The sequence below is a fragment of the Camelina sativa genome, chromosome 9, assembly GCF_000633955.1.
Source record: "Camelina sativa cultivar DH55 chromosome 9, Cs, whole genome shotgun sequence".
NCBI lineage: Eukaryota > Viridiplantae > Streptophyta > Magnoliopsida > Brassicales > Brassicaceae > Camelina > Camelina sativa.
The window spans coordinates 29,977,567-29,992,055 of NC_025693.1; the positions used below are offsets into that span (position 1 = coordinate 29,977,567).

At 37.4% G+C, this 14,489-nt stretch overlaps 3 protein-coding genes across 5 annotated transcripts in view; 2 read left to right on the top strand and 1 right to left on the bottom strand.

The window, feature by feature from the left end:
- Positions 1-2,857, top strand: part of LOC104713118 (HIPL1 protein-like) — a 3,318-nt gene extending 461 nt beyond the window's left edge. Inside the window, exons 2-7 of the mRNA XM_010430170.2 lie at positions 113-270; positions 461-1,240; positions 1,325-1,538; positions 1,655-1,833; positions 1,935-2,176; positions 2,291-2,857. Coding sequence (XP_010428472.1) covers positions 113-270; positions 461-1,240; positions 1,325-1,538; positions 1,655-1,833; positions 1,935-2,176; positions 2,291-2,711 — 1,994 coding nt within the window. The 3' untranslated portion in view covers positions 2,712-2,857. The remainder of the gene's footprint in view (positions 1-112; positions 271-460; positions 1,241-1,324; positions 1,539-1,654; positions 1,834-1,934; positions 2,177-2,290) is intronic.
- LOC104713119 (hydroxyproline O-galactosyltransferase GALT5-like) lies at positions 3,116-6,730 on the bottom strand. Its single transcript, XM_010430171.1, has 7 exons — positions 5,309-6,730; positions 4,950-5,182; positions 4,527-4,817; positions 4,246-4,374; positions 3,971-4,144; positions 3,701-3,808; positions 3,116-3,611 (listed from the first exon to the last, which is right to left on the bottom strand). Exons 1-7 carry the CDS (start codon positions 6,174-6,176, stop codon positions 3,399-3,401), a joined length of 2,016 nt encoding a protein of 671 aa, XP_010428473.1. The 5' UTR covers positions 6,177-6,730; the 3' UTR covers positions 3,116-3,398.
- LOC104713120 (putative boron transporter 5) overlaps positions 11,344-14,489 on the top strand; it is a 4,578-nt gene continuing 1,432 nt past the window's right edge. The window contains exons 1-11 of one of the 3 annotated variants that reach the window (XM_010430172.2): positions 11,344-11,427; positions 11,992-12,147; positions 12,246-12,328; positions 12,469-12,661; positions 12,753-12,891; positions 12,986-13,151; positions 13,238-13,404; positions 13,483-13,656; positions 13,747-13,842; positions 13,922-14,038; positions 14,125-14,462. In XM_010430172.2, the coding sequence (XP_010428474.1) occupies positions 12,029-12,147; positions 12,246-12,328; positions 12,469-12,661; positions 12,753-12,891; positions 12,986-13,151; positions 13,238-13,404; positions 13,483-13,656; positions 13,747-13,842; positions 13,922-14,038; positions 14,125-14,462 (1,592 nt within the window). In that variant the 5' untranslated portion in view covers positions 11,344-11,427; positions 11,992-12,028. Of the gene's footprint in view, positions 11,459-11,991; positions 12,148-12,245; positions 12,329-12,468; positions 12,662-12,752; positions 12,892-12,985; positions 13,152-13,237; positions 13,405-13,482; positions 13,657-13,746; positions 13,843-13,921; positions 14,039-14,124; positions 14,463-14,489 lie in introns of all 3 variants that reach the window. The other 2 variants (XM_019230341.1, XM_019230340.1) reach the window with 2 other exon arrangements.

Genomic DNA, 14,489 nt, shown 5'->3' on the forward strand with positions numbered 1-14,489 from the left:
TTTTTTTTTTTTTTTTTTTATCCTACTGATTTTATTTTAGTTCTGCTATTCTTTGATTTGATGTAATTCTCAACTTTTTTTTGTTTGTGGTGGTTTCTTTTTTTTTTAACAGGAGCTCCATTGGAGGTGAATTCGACATTGAGCTTTTGTCCTTACAAAGTAAAGACATGTTGCAATACAATGGAAGATTCCAATTTGAATAAGCAATTCCAAGCTATGAACATTTCCGACAAGAGTTGTGCTTCTGTTGTAAAGTCAATCCTTTGTGCTGTAAGTACAATCTTATCTTGTAGCTCTGATAAATTCTTCAAACTTCTCATTCTGCAACACTCAATACATAATTTACTTCAATCTGTAACCATTTTTTACCTGATTAATTTGGAACCATTGTCCTGTTTTTGTTTGAAAAAGAATATGCATAAGAGGAATTGTGTTCTGAGTTCTTATTCTGATGTTACAGAAATGCGATCCTTATTCATCGGACTTATTCAGCGATAATTTAGATCAACAGTCTGTTCCATTCCTCTGCAACTCTACCAGCTCAGCAAATTCCACAACGGACTTTTGCTCTGAGACATGGGAGACATGTCAAAACGTCTCCATATCGGGTTCTCTTTTCGCTGCTTCATTGCAAGGCCGAGCTGGAGCGCCATCAAATAACAATACCTCCAAGCTTGCTGATCTGTGGCAGTCCAAAACCGATTTCTGCAGTGCCTTTGGTGGAGCTAGCTCCAATGAAACTGTTTGCTTCGGCGGTGAGCCTGTTACTCTTAATGACACTACTCCTGTCAAGCCACCTTCTGGTCTATGCCTTGAGAAAATCGGCAACGGTTCTTACCTCAACATGGTTCCTCACCCTGATGGCTCCAACCGTGCTTTCTTCTCTACACAACCTGGAATAGTATTCTTGGCTGGTATACCGGATCAGGATTCAGGCAGGGTATTGGATGTGGATCCATCTAGCCCGTTTGTGGATTTGACTGATGAGATTCATTTTGATACTGAGTTTGGGATGATGGGAATGGCTTTTCATCCAAAGTTTGCTCAAAATGGACGGTTCTTCGCTTCTTTCAACTGTGATAAGTCCAAGTGGCCGGGATGTACTGGAAGGTGCTCATGTAACTCCGATGTGAACTGTGATCCTTCCAAAATAACTCCTGACAGTGGATCACAACCATGCCAATACCAAACCGTTATAGCTGAGTATACAACCAATGGTACCTCGCCAGACCCTTCTAAGGTATATACTTTTCATGTCCCCTTTTCAGCATCCAAAACTTTTGTTGTTTGTCATAGAGCTTTAAGTTTTTTACCCATTGTTCAGGCGAAGAACGCTAAGCCAACAGAAGTCAGGAGGATTTTCACAATGGGACTTCCTTTCACATCTCATCATGCTGGACAGATTCTCTTTGGTCCAGATGGATACCTATACTTCATGATGGGAGATGGAGGCGGAGGCGCAGACCCGTATAATTTCTCACAGAACAAGAAATCTTTGCTAGGAAAGATCATGAGGCTTGACGTAGATAACATTCCTAGTGGGTATACTTTGCCTTTTGTTTATGTAGTAGCTGAATCTGCAACATGTATATGCAAACGCACAGTATTATATGAATGTTCTTTGTCATTTACCAAGATCCATAAATGTTTCCAGGTGCTTCTGAGATCTCCAAAATGGGTCTATGGGGAAACTACTCTATACCAAAAGACAACCCTTTCCGTGAAGACAAAGATCTTGAACCTGAAATATGGGCTGTTGGATTGAGAAACCCATGGAGATGCAGCTTTGATTCTTCTAGACCTTCTTACTTCATGTGTGCTGATGTTGGACAGGTAATAGCTGGTTTCAACAATCAGTTTGTCTGTGTTTTTTTCTTTGCAGTCTTCCATTGTTCTTGATATGTATATCGGACCGATATTATCGGTTAATATAGGACACATATGAAGAGGTGGATCTCATTACCAAAGGAGGAAACTACGGTTGGCGTGTTTACGAAGGCCCAAATATTTTCCATCCGGAGTCATCCCCTGGAGGAAACACATCTGCTAAGTCAGTAAACACGATACTTCCTGTGATGGGTTACAACCACTCTGAAGTTGACTCAAGTGGAAAATCAGCTTCAATCACTGGAGGATACTTCTATAGATCAGAGACTGATCCTTGCACAGCTGGAATGTGAGCCAACAACATAGACTCCTCTGCTCACTTCTCTCTTGTGGCTCTCACATTTATATAAAAGTTACAAAACATTTTGCAATAATAATAATGTTTTTTTCTTGTTTTCTGCAGGTACGTGTATGCTGATCTATATGGAAATGGCGTGTGGGCGGGGATTGAAACACCTGCTAATAGCGGGAACTTTGTGAGCAACAGAACAACCTTCAGCTGCGCCGACGACTCACCCATGAAATGCAGTGATTCTCCGGGAAGTTCAGGGCCATCTCTAGGCTATGTCTTCTCCTTTGGTGAAGATAACAACAAAGACATCTACTTGCTCACAAGCAACGGTGTCTATAGAGTGGTTAGGCCGAGCCGTTGTAACTTGACTTGCTCCAAGGAGAACGCCACAGCAGCTAGAAGAAACCCCGGTCCCTCAAGTTCACCTTCTTCATCATCGTCTTCTTGTTATAAGCATATGAATGGTTTCTATGGAAGCTTGATGGTTTTATTCGTGTCTCTGTCTTTGATTCTGCTAGGTTCATTAAACTAGTTTTTTCAAAATTTGTTTCTTGTTTGTGTTGAAGTATTATTATGAGTTTTGTTATTGAATTGTATGTTCGGGATGTTTTCGAGAGAATACATGTATGATGAATGAAACCAAAGATATAATATTTACACAAACATTTTCTTCACAAATCCTTAGATATACAGTACATAATAGCAATTCATAGAACAGAGCAATATCTGTAGGGGACACAAAACTCAAAAATGACAGCGTTTAAGGAACGACAGCGTTTAAGGAACGACAGCGTTTATTCCTCAGGTATGTAGATTATGTTTCACTGTTGAATGTTACCTCAGAGCTATAATATGTATTGTTCAGTCATAAAGAATCCTTTTAAGGCCACGAACTGTTTCTTGCTCCGCAGTTGTGTTATGAAGTCGAAAGACAAATAAAAAAAATTTCCATTCAGATTAAGAAATGGGTTTATACATATAAATAAAAATAAAGTGATTCTCTATGTTTTCTTCCCTACTCCCTGTTCTCGTGTCCCCATTTCTTCAACATATCAGAAGGCTTGAAGCTGCAGACCAACAGAATCAAGTCCAGGCTCTCTTTCTCTCTCTGTCTGTGTGAAGAGGTTGCAAAATTGATTTCTTAATTTGCCCTGGCTTTCTACAGCAAGCTTGAAGGCATGTTATATATCTCAGAAAACGTAACTGTTTCCTCAAGAGATCATCTCATGTTACAACACTCGGGCTTGTTCTGTCTTAAGAGCTTATCCCATAAGCATATCATCTGTCTCGGCGACTGGTAATGAGCTGTGTAGTAGTTCTCAACACAGCCAAACTGACAGAATCTCAGACTGTGTCTGTAATCCACTGGGTTTGTTGTGTTCTTAAACTGCTCAACCCACATTCCAACACTCACGTCCTCCATCTTGAACAGCTGGTGTATGTGAACAAATGACATTTTCAACACCAGAGAATGAGAAATGAAAAGAAGTACAAATTAGTTTGATTCCCTCGTCTGCTTACCCGTAATTTATGTCTCTCAAACTCTTCCACAATGAAACGCGCAATGTCAGAAGATAGAACATATCCAGGTCCATTTGCGTAGGGCGGGTAGTCCTCCTCTGGCCATTCCTGATATCACCCCCAATACGTACATGAATAATGAGTGAAAATCTTAAAAGTTTCCAAAGAACTGACACACTAAAGAAGAGTTTATAAACATACAATTAACATCGTCACACTATTTCATGCAATATGCAGCATATAGAGATTGAGTGTGATGCAGAAGATTACCTCGTATGTGACTGCCCATTTACCACCACGGAGAGGTTTGTGGTAATAATTCATGTTACCAATGTACAGGCTTCTTCCTTCGGGTACCTTTTTCACTTCATTAATCACCGCGCCAAGTTTCACAAATGTATCATCGTCACACTTCATTATGTTCTTTGCAGAGAATGCAAGAGCCTGCGTCAATCAAAGTCAATTCTCAACAATCAACTCCACAGAAACACTAAATCAAGAACGATTCTGCAGAAGCACGACCTATATAAAATCTGATAACTCACTCCGTGTTCACATATGGCAACAGTTTTTAGCACGACAAGATCATAGCTATCCATGTAAGGAACAAGTACAATGTCCCCAAAATATTCTGCTTCTTTCTTCAATTCCACATTCACCTCCTTTCTCCCATGCTGTAATATGCACATCATGGAAAAAAAAAACAATAATGTTCCCCACTGTCTCCAACTCTCCTTTATTGAACACGGTTGCATTTCGTTGAACACTCTCATCAAATTTGTTTTCATGACTTAAGACTTGCTGAAAAATGTAAAGTCCAACTTACCAGCGCCACAAAGAAACGAGCAACAACTTTTGCAGATGTAATAAGAACATGCTGCATCCAGGATTTCCTCACGGCCATCCGCTCAGAGAAATGATTGCCTGCGGAAAGGATGCCGATAAAGAGCTCCACAGGCCCATCGGGAACTACAGGGGCCTGCCATCTCTTTGACAACTCGAGATGCCTTTGGGGAGCAAAGCTAGGATGTGATGTTGGCAGAGAGGCAACAAAAACAGAATGAACATCAATGTCTCCGTTTACGGTTAGCCCTGTTGCATCCTCCAGGGTGAAACCCTATTATACAAATACAAAGACAAAAAAGAGAAACTATTAGGAAAGGATTAACAAAAACAGTGTACAGTGTATTACATGATAACCATTTATCTGAACACAATCATGTAGAAAAGGATAAGGATATATACTCACAGTGCGATAAGGGAAAGATGTAACATGCTTTCCATCAACATTGATATGGTAACCCTCTAAACCGGCGCTAAGAGTTAGAACAAACAGCTTCTCTTCTACAAAAGGAAACGGCCATTCTACTTTAACCCTTTTTCTCCTTCCTATAAGTCTATTTAACCACCACCTTGCTCTCGACCCTTCTGAGTAGTTATCATCATCACGGATCCACTTCTCACACTTCACATGACTATCAACTGTAGTAGCCACACTAAAGTATTACTCAACAAGTGACAAAAACCATAACTTGCAACATAATCATATCCCTAAGCTTCTAATAAATCACAAACCGAATACCAAATAAACAAAAGAATAGACCTCACCAGTCTCTTCCTCATCTCTTGACTTCCACCCTTCGCATCGTTGTGCAGGTCCCCATTGCATTCTATAGCAACTGTTCTGCTCAATCACAGGCTTTTTGCTCCAATCTCCCTTAAGCCTGGGATTGAAATGCAGAATCCGAGGAGGATCCTCTCCTTCAACAGTCTTTAAACCTTGTAGCTCTATCACAAACTGGGACACCAACTTAGACCAATCACCATCCTTGGGATGGCTTTTCCTCGGCCTTCCCACTAAGGTTATATGCGAACCCAACGTCAAACCACAAGGCAGCTCCATCAGTTTGTTCTCCCGGTTCATAAATTCCGACCCGGTTAACGAAACCGAATGTGGACATGAATCAGATTTGTTCTTCTCTGGCTTCTCCACTAGCTTCTCAAGCCTTCCTGATTCAAGCTCCTTCCATAGCTTTCGACCTAGCTGCCAAGCTTCCTTGGCTGACTTGTGAAGCTCCACTGACCCGTCTTTACTACTCGGGTCGAAAGTTTCCGAATCAAATCTCAAGCTTGAGAGAAGACCACGGTGATGCTCACGGACCTTGTTCAGGTCCGTCGTCCGGTTAACAATGGTGGAGGAGTCCGAATTAGGGTACGAAACTGGCTTCAATGAAGGAGGATTAGGGATTGTGACGACTAGGGGCTCTTGTGGCTCGCTCTCGAGTCGAGAAAGAGATTCAATGGAGATGGAGCTGCTGGACCAGGATTTGAAAACGAGAGGTATCTCTACTGTGACGATGAGCAGATAGAGAAACCCAATTGCCATTATCACACGAATCGATCTCTGCTTCCATAGTGAGGAGAAGAGATCAATCTTGTCGATTTTTTCCACTTTTGACAATTTGGGTTTTTTCATTTCTCTTTCTTTCTTTCCTTTGTTTTTTTTCTTAGGATCCAAGCAAAGGAATTGAAATTTTTTTTATAAAAAACCTAACTTTGTATGAAGAGGGATTCGAAAATTGTAGAAAGCTCGTAAATTTTGTTGACGGGAGCAAACTTAAGCAGAGGATGATTGAAGAGAGAGCTGAAGAAGAAGAAGAAGAAGAAGAGATCTTGATTCTTCTTGAGATACAACAACGCTAAAGTGGAAATTTTTGAGGCGTATGTTAGTAGAAATATATTTCTTTTTTTACTAGTATTTATTTATTTTTTCCTTTTTTTTTGTTAAATAATAGTCCTGCAGAATATCATCATAAATTCTGAAATCTTCATAATAGGCCTGGGCCGGAGCCGGATATCCGGCCTTTTTTATGGTATCCGAATCCGGATCCGGCTCCGGCGGATACACAATTCTACTATCCGAATCCGGATCCGTTATCCCGGATATCCGGTTGACGGTTAACCGTTAAAATTTCGGTTATCCGGCGGATATCCGAAATCCGGTTTTAATTGTTATATGGGCTTTAAATCGAAAACCCAACAAGTTTTGAGAGAAAGTAGTAGGTTTTGGAGCTATTTATAGACAAAAAGTGAAGTGTTTTTTTTGTTTCTACTCGATGTGGGATAAATGACAAAGGAAGTGAGAGTGGAAAAGTCCCACATCGACATTGGCAAAAATTTATCTTCTCAACTATGTGCTATATATACGTGTTTCTTCCTCCTTCCCTTACACACATATACAGATATAATTAATTAAATATAATACTATTTATTAATATTGTATTTATATATTATTGTGGCAGATCCGGATATCCGGTCCGAATTATTTTTACTATCCGGATCCGATCCGTATCCGACCGAATTTAAAAATTTAACATCCGGATCTGGATCCGTTTTAGCGGATATCCGCTTTTTCGGATCGGATACCAGATTCAGATCCGGATATCCGGCGGATCCGGTTATTTGGTCTCTGGGCTACTTCATAATACTAAAATACAAATAAATCAAATAAAGATCTTTCGAGTTTCGATGGACACAACACAATTGTGTTACACAGAAAAAATATTAAATAATCGAAAATTGGTGTATGTGTTGTTGACACATGTGAGTATGTGTATTGTGTAACATAAGCCGATGTCTCAATACTTTACCTGAGCCAAAAAAATAAATACTATCGTGGTAAGTTGATGCGCCATTAGGAAATTTTGAAGGCTGGACTTGTTAAAAATTCTTCATGTATGGGCTCTCTCTCACCCATGCATCTCTATCTTCAATGGGCTTGCAGAAGTAGACACACATAATACATCCTTTATGAAGTTCTTGTTATTACAGTCAGGAATCAGGATATAATGGGTCTGATTGGTAACGTAGCCAAAGCTGTACAAAAAAGTTGTAAACTAAAGCTGTAAGCTTTTACGGAATAGTGCAAAGCTGTAAGAAAGAGCTGTACAGAAAAGCAGAGAGTAAAATTTTTAATAATGATTTTGGTAAAGTTTTTGTGATTGGAAAAAATCAAAGCTGTACAAGTGGTAAAGCTTTCTTTGTGTCACCAATCAAAGCCAATAAAGACCTAAATCTGAACTGAAGCTACCTTAAAAAAATATTGTTTTCTACTTCTCTCTATATTTTTTTGATTTCTTATAAATATAAGACCGCCGTGTTCTTTGTAATCCCACAATTAAACTTGACATTATAAATGTCTAGGGATATTTACAGATTAAGGCATTTGTTGGGCTAAATCTTTTAAATCAGGTACTATTGTCCGGACTCTCGGTTTTAGGTATTTTTGGTTCAGAGTAAAAGACATTTATATCCCTATCTTCTTCTTCTTCTTCTTCGTTTGCCGACCAAAACCATGGCTTGGCTCCATTGTGCATCTTCATTCTCACAATTGTGCTCCATCAACACCATCTTTATCACTTTAAAATCCAATCCTTGGCCTCCTAAACACAAAAACCTTTACTGCCAACACACTATTCAATCAGATAATTTCAATGGATTCAATTTATTTTGCTTTGGATAAAAAAGCTAAACCCTAAGGAGATACTATCTAGAGAACCCAAGGGATTCATTCACAAATATTAATCGATTTAATCATTCCAATCTTATCATCAAAATTGACACCAAATTTAGGTAACCAATCTCATTATTGCTATCATCTCATTCCCCAGATCTCTCCTCATAACCAGAAATACAAACCATCGTTAGTTTGTATTTCTCCACCACAACACCATCTCAGAGAGATTTAAGAATCATAAGAAAAGAAAACAGAAAAAATCAGAAGAGATTTAAGATCAGAAGAAGAAAAAAGCAGACTCACGGCGAGGAGAGAGAAAACGAGAGAGGAAGAAAGAGCGATAGTTGAGCGTTTATTGAGTATGGGCAATTTAGTAATTTTTACTGAATAAAAATACCTCTTTCTGCAAGTCCGGACTATAAGTCCTAAATCCATAAGATTTTGAAAAAAAATGCCCAATTCTATAACTAATCCTAAATGTCTATCATAAACATGAAGAAGTTGTATTAGGAATGTCCCATATTGATTGAGTACTTGAGCAGTGTGTAGCAATTTTCTATTTTATACTGTGACTTAAAATATCCATTTATTTATAGAAAAAAAAAAGATTTTAGAAAAGTATATATGACCTAAAACGTCGAGAAGAACTGGCGGAGACGAGTCACAACGATAGTAGTTACGCTCGTAATTAAGAAATAAGAAAATGGTTAAGCATAAAGGCTTATATTCAATGCTACTGACTGACACATGGTCTCATAATTAAGTCATAACATAACATCAAAAACTAATTCCTTTATAACTTGAGATTTTAATATATTTGTTGAAATGGCCTCTACAGGAATAAATTTGGACAACGAAGTGAGGATTCAGCAGTTACGTCACACGTTCAACTAATCATAATTTTATCCTAGGTAACGACATTTTTTGTCTAAAGATTTACTTTGTCCTTCTGATTGAGATAATATTAATAACATTTTTCCGGTTATCATATAAAGTGTATGTTAGATACAATATGATTCTGATGTTTGCGTGTTTGACTCGATGATTCGTCGATTATAAAATGATACTCTCATCGTACGGCGTTTTGAATCTAGAGTCCTTTTCAAAATCGGATTTTCTCATTGTTTCATTTTTCAATACTCACGGTACGGCGTTTGTTTATTATGATCTACCACTACTAACCCATGTGCATGTAATTATCTCACTTAATGATTTCATTGTTCTCATAATTTGTTTTTGTCAATTCCTATAATTCATGTTTGCTTTTTTTTCAAAAATGATATGATCCACCACCCATGTGCATATCTAATTATCCAACTTAATTATTGGGATTATTCAAATCTTATAGTTTGAAATATTGTTTGCTTAAATTTTATAGAATGCAAAACAATATTTATCGAAGATGTTGATTACTATTTATTCTTGGTGTATATCTATTTGTATTTTAGTTAATGATGTAAGCTACTAGCAGAAGATGTTTTAAAAAGAAAAAGATTGTTGCAGGTTTAAATTTGGATGCACTCATGCACACAACAACCACACCACTAATACAATCCATTAGCTTAGGCTACAGTTTTAGAAAGAAAAGAAAAATGTTACAAAAAAAAAACATATGACGTATTAATCAGTGGATATATATTAATCTGTTACACAGCAAAAGAGGATTAAGCTTTTTATGAGCAGAAAGAAAAATGGCAATTGATTTGATGAACAGAAGCATAAGCAATAGCTGGCGGCTGATATGATATCAAATATGATATGATATAGGAACCATAGCATATGAATATCCTATCATATGATAGTATTGCGGATCAAAAATAAAAAATACAGATGATTTCTTCGTCTTAAAATAAGCCCAAAATTATATATCTGCCAAAAAATATTTTTCTGATTGTTTATGACATTCGTACAGATCATAATAATTTATTATCTATATGATAAGTTGTAGATCGAAATGTAGATGATCTGTGGTTTTCTCTTCATCTTAAAATAAACCGAAAGTTATGTGTATGTCATGATATTTGTACCACCATATAATAATGTATCTGGTATTATAGAAAATTTTGAGACGACGTGGTAGATCATTCTCTACCTTACTATGATATATTGATAATATATACAAAGTAATTCAGATCAAGCTTTAAGGAGAATTTTGATGTTTTAATTAGTCACTTAACTAATTAAACTGTCTTCCTTTAACAAAATCACTTAACTAATAAAACTGTTTTCCTTTAACCAAAAAATAAAATAATAATAAATAAAACTGTTTCATAAATTTTTAAATTGTCAAAGTAAATATATGTTCCATTTATTTCTTATTAATATATTTTCTGTAAAAAAAAATTTACTTAAAAAGATAAATTTTCTAGCTTTTCAATGCAATTTTCTTATTGATAAATTGTAAACTTTAAGATAAATAATTGAATACTATTAACTTAAAATTATAGAAATATGTAAAGAAAAAAAGATAATACATCTATAATCAATTTTTAATATGTCTTTGCCGAATATCCGATAAAATGAAAAAGATAAACGAAAAATTAGTATGGTCATGCGCTATAATGACACTTCTAAATCAAAATAATAGTCCAAATGTTGTTTATAAAAAAATACAGTATATATAAAAAACCTAAAAAGAAAATAGATTAATTAGAATCATTAAGAGGAAGTTTTAAACATGTTCAACTCCACTTCAAATCCTTGCTCTCATATCCCACTTCTCTAGTATATCTTCTTCTCTTTTTTTCAGTTTTGACTAGTATTATTAATTACTTCATATTAAGAAGGTAACACTATCCACCCGACCCGTAGTATGTTTAACACAACCTGATACACTTTTTGGCGAAACCTTCTAAAAAAACAAAGCAAGATTACTCTAATTTGTGGTTGAATAAAAAAATATCTTTCGGCTGTCAATTAAACAGTACTTTTTGGTTTCTAGTTTCCACGGCTGTCAACAGTACATGTAAGAAGAAGAGCCCATTAAAAATCTTTTCCTAGGAAAAACCAACTTGGCGATATGTAAGAATCCACCATTCGAATAGTGACACGTGTCAGTAGGACCACCAAAAAAGACGTGTATATATTTTTTTTATCAAATGACCGTTGCCTGTGTGACCTTACTCTACTTTTTATAAAATCGTATCTTCGTTCAAAGCCTTACAATACATATCGCAGCTATACAACACAGAGCAATTACTTCAGCTCTCCGGTGATTCTCGTTATCTCTTCCGTCGCATTTTGTATGTTATTGCATGTCAAGTCTTTCTTTTATCTGATGTCACAAGAATATGAAACTGCTAATTTCGATATCAAAAACCTAATATATATTATTATTATTAAAAAAAAAAATTAATTGTTTCATCTTCCTTGTTGTGGATCTAGATTAGATGTACGACGACGCATCTTAAATTCTTAATAACTGTCACTGGAGTTTAATTGAGTTGAAAGTATTAGATTCTTTTTTTGGTACATCTACAACTTCAGATTTATCCTCGTCATAAAAAGAAAATTCTCATGACTTATTTCCTTGTTTTGTGCATTGTCATGTTTCTCTATTTGTGTGTGAGATAGATAGATAAAGAACACTCTCTCCTTTTCCTATTCTCAGATGGAAGGCAAAAAGAAAATTGGCTTTACTGCTTTTAAGTACCCATAAATGAAATTTAATTAACCAAAAAAAAAAAAAAAGCTATGAATTTTCCTGAAGTTTATTCTATGTTATGTAGCTTACTTTTTGTGTGGACCTAACATAAGGCTAATAAAATCTGAACAGAAGAACGAGTTTGGTGAGCCTTCAAGTGGTTTGGGGTATGGAGGAAGGAAGAGTGGAAGGCTCAAAGAAGCCTTTTCAAGGTATCGTAGGAGATCTCAGAGGAAGAGCCTTGTGTTACAAGCAAGATTGGGTCGCTGGTCTCCGTTCTGGTTTCGGGTACCTTCAAAACACACTCAAGTATTATATTCTGACCATTTGAGTCATAAAAGAGGAACATACGTCGTGATTTATTTTGTTTGGTGATGTTTTTGCAGGATTTTAGCACCGACAACATATATTTTCTTCGCCTCTGCCCTTCCTGTTATCGCCTTTGGCGAGCAACTCAGCCACGACACAGGTTTAATTTCTCAAAGTCCGATTTGTTTTTTTTTTTTTCTCCCACTGTTTATATGGATGGGTCTTCATGTTGCACAAGCACGTTTTGATCTTATTTTTAGTTATGCGTTATCTGAATTAAAAAAATTGGGAGAATTATAGAGGGATCATTGAGCACAGTGGAAACGTTAGCTTCAACAGCGTTATGTGGAGTGATGCACTCAATATTGGGAGGACAACCATTGCTGATACTTGGAGTTGCAGAACCAACTGTCCTGATGTACAAATACTTGTACCACTTCGCTAAAGGAAGACCAGAATTGGGAAAAGAACTCTACTTAGCTTGGGTTGCTTGGTAACTACTCCAAAACCCTAAATCCTTACTTTTTTTTTTGTAATAAATGTTTTCCTGTAAAGTTATGGTTTTGCTGGCTGTTGTATGGAAGGGTTTGTGTGTGGACGGCTTTGTTACTGTTCCTAATGGCGATATTCAACGTGGCTTATATCATCAACCGGTTCACGAGGATCGCTGGTGAGCTGTTTGGTATGTTGATCGCCGTTCTGTTCCTTCAACAAACCATAAAGGTATCATCAATCCCAAAAAGCTCAACCACCTCTAGCCTCTACATGCTGATGATAGGTCAAAAGTTGTTATATATGTTTCAAATGAAATTGGTAGGGAATGGTGAGCGAATTTAGGATTCCAAAAGGTGAAGACTCGAAACTCGAAAAGTATCAGTTTGAGTGGCTCTACACAAACGGACTTCTCGGTCTTATTTTCACCGTCGGCCTTGTCTACACCGCTTTGAAGAGCAGAAAAGCAAGATCTTGGCGATACGGAACAGGTAAGAGAGATTTATTCTCCTCTTTTAGTGGTCTTTTATTTGTAAAGAACAGCTACAAGGCCTTAAAAATATGAATCTTTGTGAAGGATGGTGCCGAAGCTTCATTGCAGACTATGGAGTTCCATTGATGATTGTGGTTTGGACAGCAATGTCTTTTGGTACGCCATCAAAACTACCCTCTGGTGTCCCGAGAAGACTTGTTAGTCCTCTTCCATGGGACTCTGTTTCTTTAACCCATTGGACTGTCATCAAGGTTACAAACACAACTATATTTTAAGATCTTGGTTCATCATCCGAACCTATTTTAAGATCCCTCTTTTGTTCTGTACAGGACATGGGGAAAGTCTCTGTGGTCTACATATTTGCGGCGTTTATACCAGCATTGATGATAGCAGGTCTCTACTTCTTTGACCACAGCGTTGTCTCGCAGCTCGCGCAGCAGAAGGAGTTCAACCTCAAGAACCCTTCTGCGTATCACTACGACATTCTCTTGTTAGGTTTCATGGTAATCAATCAAACCTCTGTTTCTTTCTCTGAAACTCACTCACATTTACTCTCTCTGGTTGAAATCTCCAAACCTTGTGTTGTTTTTTAGGTGTTGATCTGTGGATTGCTTGGTCTGCCTCCTTCCAACGGAGTCCTCCCACAGTCTCCTATGCACACCAAAAGCCTTGCCGTTCTCAGAAGACAGGTCTAGATAATATTCAGTTAATGAACAGTCAAGATTCAGATTAAGCTGGTCTTGATGAAACCTGGTGGTTTCTATACAGTTAATGCGGAGGAAGATGGTGATGACAGCTAAAGAAAGCATCAGACAGAGAGCAACGTCCTCACAAGTGTACGAGGATATGCAACAAGTCTTCATAGAAATGGACAAAAGTCCACTTGTAAGCAGCACTAGTACTAGAAGTAGACTCATCATTATTCAATCTTCCGGTTATCAAAATATAAGCTCTTATTTTTAAATCAACAGGCTGAGACAAGCTTAACACTGGTAAATGAGCTGCAAGATCTGAAAGAGGCAGTGATGAAGAAGAGTGACGACGGTGGAGATAGCAGCGACGAGAGTGGTTTCGATCCAGAGAAGCACCTTGACGCTTACTTGCCTGTACGAGTCAACGAGCAGAGAGTGAGCAACCTGTTGCAATCATTGCTAGTGATAGGTGCAGTGTTTGCTATACCGGCTATTAAACTCATACCAACTTCACTTCTCTGGGGGTATTTCGCTTACATGGCCATTGACAGCCTCCCAGACAATCAGTTCTTCGAGCGCGTAGTGCTTCTCTTTGTCCCACCAAGCAGGAGATTCAAGTGTGTGCTCTGAAAAATACTCTGTTT

Bases quoted from the DNA above. Each gene is read 5' to 3' on its own strand.
- LOC104713119 (XM_010430171.1), bottom strand. From the start codon at position 6,176: ATGAAAAAACCCAAATTGTCAAAAGTGGAAAAAATCGACAAGATTGAT. The intron at 4,375-4,526 runs GTAAGTTGGACT...TGCATATTACAG, and splicing joins CTCGTTTCTTTGTGGCGCTG to CATGGGAGAAAGGAGGTGAA. The intron at 3,612-3,700 runs GTAAGCAGACGA...CACATACACCAG, and splicing joins TTGAGAGACATAAATTACGG to CTGTTCAAGATGGAGGACGT.